This window comes from Myotis daubentonii, chromosome 1 (genome assembly GCF_963259705.1).
Source record: "Myotis daubentonii chromosome 1, mMyoDau2.1, whole genome shotgun sequence".
In the NCBI taxonomy this organism is placed as follows: Eukaryota; Metazoa; Chordata; class Mammalia; order Chiroptera; family Vespertilionidae; genus Myotis; species Myotis daubentonii.
The window spans coordinates 180,408-186,407 of NC_081840.1; the positions used below are offsets into that span (position 1 = coordinate 180,408).

At 70.6% G+C, this 6,000-nt stretch overlaps 1 protein-coding gene across 3 annotated transcripts in view; it reads left to right on the forward strand.

Annotated features, from left to right (window-relative positions):
* The window catches only part of BRF1 (BRF1 RNA polymerase III transcription initiation factor subunit), a 40,032-nt gene extending 34,032 nt beyond the window's left edge, over nt 1–6,000 (forward strand). The window contains exons 12-19 of one of the 3 annotated variants that reach the window (XR_009451337.1): nt 721–782; nt 1,045–1,126; nt 1,198–1,253; nt 1,988–2,238; nt 2,824–2,875; nt 3,327–3,504; nt 3,903–4,412; nt 5,298–6,000. Coding sequence is in view for 2 of the 3 variants with exons in the window: in XM_059684640.1 (XP_059540623.1) it covers nt 721–782; nt 1,045–1,126; nt 1,198–1,253; nt 1,988–2,238; nt 2,824–2,875; nt 3,327–3,504; nt 3,903–3,940 (719 nt within the window). In the remaining variant the exon portion in view is untranslated. Of the gene's footprint in view, nt 1–720; nt 783–1,044; nt 1,127–1,197; nt 1,254–1,987; nt 2,239–2,823; nt 2,876–3,326; nt 3,505–3,902 lie in introns of all 3 variants that reach the window. The other 2 variants (XM_059684640.1, XM_059684652.1) reach the window with 2 other exon arrangements.

The following is a 6,000-nucleotide window of genomic DNA, read 5'->3' on the forward strand; positions in this document are numbered from 1 at the left end:
ACATCGCCTGCTGAGCCCAGCCCCACAGGGACCCACTGGGCAGGCACAGGGCTCCGCTCCGGGAAGGGACTTCGGTTCCCTCAGGTCACTTCCAGCGGCAGGTCCTGCTCCTCTGCTGGGAGGCCCTGCGCAAGGCGGCCCTGACTCCCCCGTGGAGGGCCCGGCCCCTGGGCACTGCTCAGCAAAGCTGTTTGGCTGCCTGAGGTTCACCGTGTGCGGGGCAGGCGTGGCAGGGCGGCCTGCCCAATGGCTGTGGTGGCCTGGGGGAGGGGCGGTGGCATGACAGTTAAACCTGTCAGGTCACCCCACAAAGGGGCTCTGTGTGCGTGGACCCTGGGCAGGTCCCGCAGGCCTGGGGCAGAGGTCCTGAGGCAGCGGGGACACCGGACCCTGGAGCAGAGGCCATTCTGGCCGGAGCTGAGAACAAGGGGTGCCTTGGAGTGCCCGGGGGCCCCAGATGCCTGCTGTGGGCTGACAGCAGGGGCTCAGCAGAGGCGGGGAGAGGGCCCGGCAGCCCGTGGGGGCAGATCTAGCTCCCTCTGCGTCGGGGTCGTAGCTCCTCTCCCTGTGCACGCACACGCACACGCACACGCACACACACGCACACACAGGAGCAGCGCCAGCCCCGCGGTTGGTGAGGAGGAAGCGGAGTTCGAGAGCCCGGAGAGGATGGGATGGGGGTGGGGGGTGGAGCCTGCTGACCGCTGTGCTTCCCTCTAGAAGACACTTCTGGGGACGGCGAGCTGGACCTCAGCGGCATCGACGACCTGGAGATCGACAGGGTGAGTGTGCTCGGCACCCTCCCAGGCGCGCCCTGCCGGGGGCTGGGGCTTCTCCGGGCCTGGGGACCCCTGACCGAGGCCCACAGGGGTCCCACCGGGCCGGGTGCAGGCCCTGCGGCAGGAAGGCCGCCCATCCTGAGGACCCAGCACTGACCTGTGAGCTGCCCAGGGCTGGGAGCGCCGTGGAAAGGTGTCCCTGCACCTCCTGGGGGGAGGCCCGGCGCCCAGGTGAGCGAGCCCTCAGGCGCGCTGTGCTCCCCAGTACATCCTGAGCGAGGCGGAAGCCCGCGTGAAGGCCGAGCTGTGGATGCGGGAGAACGCCGAGTACCTGCGGGAGCAGCGGGGTGAGTGCCGCCCGCCCTGGCGCCCCGGGGTTGGGGGGGCCCTCGCTGACCAGCCGCTGTTGGCCTTTCAGAGAAGGAAGCCCGCATCGCCAAGGAGAAGGAGCTGGGCATCTACAAGGAGCAGAAGGTGGGCGCTGCCGGAACCACTGCCCCGACGAGTGGGGCTGGCGTGGGGGCGGGTGCCGGCTGTGCACTCCTGTGGGGGAGCCCCAGGCAGGCTGTGGGGCCTCGGGGCCTCGGAGGGCCCGCCTGCCCGTCCTGTGGGTTACAGTAACGTGGCTGAGTGGCTCCTCTGTGGTTGGACGGTGATGTCTGGCTGGAGCTGCCTGGGGGAGTGGTCAGGCCTGTAACCGACAGAGAAGAGACAGGAGCTTGCGTGTGGCAGGCGGGCGTCGCGGCAGCCGAAAGGCTGCTCACGCAAACCTCTGGACCCAGAGAGAGGGAGGCTGGGAGGCCAGGAGGCCAGGAGCAGGGTCAGGGTTGGGGCCTGGAGCTGGTCCATGTCAGGGCCCCGTGGGGGGCTGCTCAGGAGGCTGGTGGGCTGGAGAGGCAGAGGCGGCTCCTGCAGGGTCTCAGCTCAGCGCCAGGACACGTCCAGGGCCCACCCTCCCCGCTGGTGACAGCCCAGCCCAGGCGCTCTGCTCTGTCCTCTCTGCTTGGCCCCGGCCGGCAGGGGAGGGGCCGCGTGGTGGGCTGGGGCAGTGCCCCCTCACTGGGGAGGTGCAGTGGGGCGGGGGCTCAGGCCCCTTCCCCGTCCTGAGAGGAGGAGGTGGGCGCAGCCTGGGGGTGGATGAGCCCCTCCTTCCCCGGAGCCCTGGGCAGTGCCTCGTGGGTTGGGGGTAACGCGTGCGCCTCCCGCAGCCCAAGAAGCCGTGCAAGCGCAAGGAGCCGATCCAGGCCAGCACGGCCGGCGAGGCCATCGAGAAGATGCTGGAGCAGAAGCGCATCTCCAGCAAGATCAACTACAGCGTGCTCCGCGACCTGGACAGCAAGGGCGGCGCGCAGCGGCCGGACGCGGGGCCCGAGGACAGGGCCGGGGCCAGGAAGCTGCCTCGGAGGAAGAAGCCGGCCGGCAGGAGCGGGGCCGACCCCGGGGCCAGCGTGGGGAAAAGGTGCTGGGCCGGGGGCCGTGTGCCGGGGCCGTGTGCCGGGGGCCGTGTGCCAGGGACCGTGTCAGTGCCGGCTCAAACCCAGCGCGGGGCTGGGCCCCTGTGGGTGCAGCCGATCCTCTGGTCCCTCCGGCTCCCTCAGCTGTGCCCGGAGGGACGGAGGGTCGGGCTAAGGGCTGCGCGTGGGCTCTGCGCCCCACCCCGCCTCCTGCCACCAGCCCTGGGTGTGGGGCCGGAGGGGAGCCTGCCTCAGGTGGGAGCGCTGTGGTCCTCGCTCGGCCCCTCGCAGGTGACAGCGGGAAAGGTGCCCTGGCTGTGTTTGGAGGGTATGGGGAGGGAAAGCAGGCCCGGGGGAGGGGTGCTCTTAGCACAAGTTGGGTGCCCCCTGCTGTGGGCCTGGAGGGTGCCAACCCTGACCTGTGTGGGGGCAGCCAGAGCTGTTTGCTGGGAGGAGAAAAGCAGACTTGGGCCCAAGAGTGCTCCTCCTGCTCCCCTCGTGTGCCCCCCTCCCGTGCCCCCCTTACCCCCTCCCGTGCCCCCCTTACCCCCTCCCGTGCCCCCCTCACTCCTTCCTGTGCTTGCTTTCAGGTTGAGGCCAATGGTGTCCACACAGGCGGCTAAGAAGGCAGCCGTGGGAGAGGTGTGTGTGGACACAGCCAGGGCGGGGCCTTGGGGAGCAGCAGCCCCACAGACGTGGGAGTGAGGAGCTGGGACAGGCCACGCTGCTCAGCGGGCAGAGGGGGTCCTGAGGCCCAGGGCGCGGGGAGGAGTGTCCCGGGGGGGCCTGGGGCCCGCAAGCTGAGTCCTCCTGGCCTCCTGCAGCCCTGCCAGCCTGCGGCCGTGTCCTGGGCTGTCGGAGAGCCTCCGGGAGGCAAGGCCAGATTCCCGGGCGCAGCCGTCCTGCCGGCGTCCATTGAGGATGGAGGCTGGTCTGGGGACGGCCCTCCCCGCCGGGGCAGGGTCTTCACGCCTTACTGTCAGGAGAGGGGTCCCCGGGTCGCAGCGCAGCTGCAGGTGCGGGCTCAGGAGGGGCCGGTCAGCGTCCCTGGGGGTGGCCCGGAGCCTTGTCAGAGCTGTCCCCTCACCCGCAGACCCTGCCCCCACACCCCCCCGCCCGCGGCTGCGACCCGGGGAGGCCCGCGGCGGTGCTGGTGGAGAGCGGGCCTGTGTCGTACCACCCCGAGGAGGACGCCGAGGAGGAGGACCCGGACCCCGAGGAGGAGGACGGGGAGCCCTGCGTCAGTGCCCTGCAGATGATGGGCGGCAGCGGTGAGGGCCCCGCGGGGCTGGGCTTCCTGCCCCGGCGACCCGGGGAGGGACTCCGGACGGAGCGGACTATGGGTTTTGAGGCCCTAGGTGGGCAAGATGGACTGGCCGAGCCTGCCCCTGGGAGACCGGGGCCTGGGGTGCCCGGGAGTGATGCCCACAGACGAGATGTAGGGTCCCACCCACCTCACAGTGCACCTCAGACAGGCCTTTGACCTGAAGCCAGGCCCCCACCGCCCACGTGCCAGGCCATCGGCCCCCGGGACCCGCAGAGACCATTGCGGGACTTTCCATCAACTGTGGGGCTGTGTGGCCGAGGCCACCGCTGGAGCTGGAGCCTCGGGGGCGGGGCCTGGTGCCGGGCTGCGCAAGTGCTCAGCGGCCGCCGTCTTTCTCTGCAGATTACGGCTGTGACGGTGACGACGATGACGGCTACTGAGCTGATCGCACGCGCAGCGTCCGTGGTGCAGCCTGGCTTCCGAGGGGCCAGGCCGGTCTCGGGCCCCAAGCCCAGGTGTGAGCGTGGCCTCGCCTGCCCCGCAGCCTCGTGGTCACGAGGGACGTCCCGGCACTTGTGCTGGCGCCATGTTTTGAGCAATGCACGGCATGGGCCTCGCAGCGCGGGCCTGAACGGGCCTGCGTGACTGTCGGACGCGGGTCTCACGGCCCAAGACCCTCTGCAGGGTGACTGTCCTGTTCCCGTGAGGAAACCGAGGCCCAGGAGGCCCAGCGGCTCGTCCGAGGGCGTGGAGGCTGGGCTGGGCTCCAGGACACGGCTCTCAGCTCTCCGTGCTCTCTGTCGCTGGGAAGCACCGTGCTCAGCCCTCGACTCCAGCTGCCGTCCTCGGCTCCCTCCCGCCGCCGGGCCCTGGCCCGCCCAGAGCTGCACCCAGAGTCCAGAGCCAGGAGAGGTGGGCGCTCACATCTGAGCTGGCATCGGGCTCGGCATCCAGAGGGAGGGGAGGCGGGCAGGCAGGGCCCTGAGCCTGGCCGCCCTGCTCTAGAGTTCCCAGGCCCTGACCGGCCCGGAAGGCCAGGCCCCGCCCCCGCCCTCGCCCTGCCCCCCCAGCACTCAGTCTCCTGGGGGGCTGGGCCCCTGCTGGGTGCAGCAAAGGCTGCAAGTTGGGACTCGAGGCCACGTGTCTGCGAGGGCAGGTGGGGCTGGAGGGGAGTGCAGGGCGGGCGGCATGGCGGGCGCTGAAGCAGAAGTCGAGGTGAGGGAGGAGGGTCTGGTGAGGGACAGCTGCCCGAGGGTGAGATGAGCACTTGAGCAGGTCCTAGAGCAGGTCCCGCACCCAGGACACGGGGCTGACAGGCGCTGCTGGAGCACCTGCTTGGTGGTGGGCGACCAACGGGGCGATGGGGCAAGGCCCCAAGCGAGCAGCCAGCGGCTGGCAGGTGCCAGCAGGCTGTGGACAGCCCCCCAGTGCAGGCCACCACTACCACACCCTGCAGGCTGCGTGCTCCTCCGTCCACCCTGTGACCCCAGGTGACCTGCTCCACCAGGCCCAGGGAGGAGGCAGGCGGTGGCCCCAGCACTCACATGCCATCTGCACATCGGCCCGAAGGCCAGGTCCCTCCAGCGGCTGCTCTGAGCGTCCTCCTTGGGGTTGGCACAGGGCACTCCCATCTCAGCCCTGTTAGGTGGGCTGCAGGGTGGGCACCGCCAGGGCTCGCAGAGGGACGGGGCCTGGGGCCTCCCTGACCCTTGCTGAGCAGAGGCCACTCTAACATCTCAGGGTCAAGGTCAGAGCAAGCGCTGGAGGTAACTTGGGCTCCTGCCTGGCTCCTGGCAGGTCTCCATGAGGCCAAGAGGACTGGGGTGTGAGTGACCGCCCAAGGTCACCAGCTGGGCCCACACTCCTGACTGTCCCCAGTCCCAGCAGGCCGCCCGGCCGATGCTACCAAGACTACGGAGGCCTCCGCGAGGCAAAAGTCCACGATGGCTCCGCCTCTGGAGCCCTGCCGGCCTGCTGTCAGCCCCGCCACCCGCTGTCCAGCTCCCCAAGACCAGCCGCCCTCACCCTGAGGCCCGGCCAGCAGGCCGCCCCCCTCAGGCCCTCGGCTCCCTGGAGAGGGGCCCACAGGTCGAGTGGCGGTGGGTCAGGGTCAGCTGGGCCTGCAGCCCACTCTGCCGCTGAGGGACTTGGCCCGGGGAGTGGTGTGGAGCGCTCCCCGCCCCCCACCCCCCACCCCCCAGGCTCCAGGGTCCCAGCGGGTCAACTCAGGAACTCACTCTGGCTGTTCAGACCCAGAGGGACAGTTCCCAGGGGTCCGTGCCCGCAGGTCCTGCCTGGCTAACCCAGGAGGTCTTCACGCCTCCGCCCCACGGCCACCTGCCCGCCCCCTGGTGGCCCTCAGCACAGCCTGGAGGCAGGGGCAGGCACTGACCCTCTGCCCAGGCTGTTCCCCACCCGTCTTCCTGTCCCCAAGCCCCAACCCGGTGCCCTGCACCCAAGGACACCCCGTTCCCCGAGTAATAAAAGCCACAACCTGCAA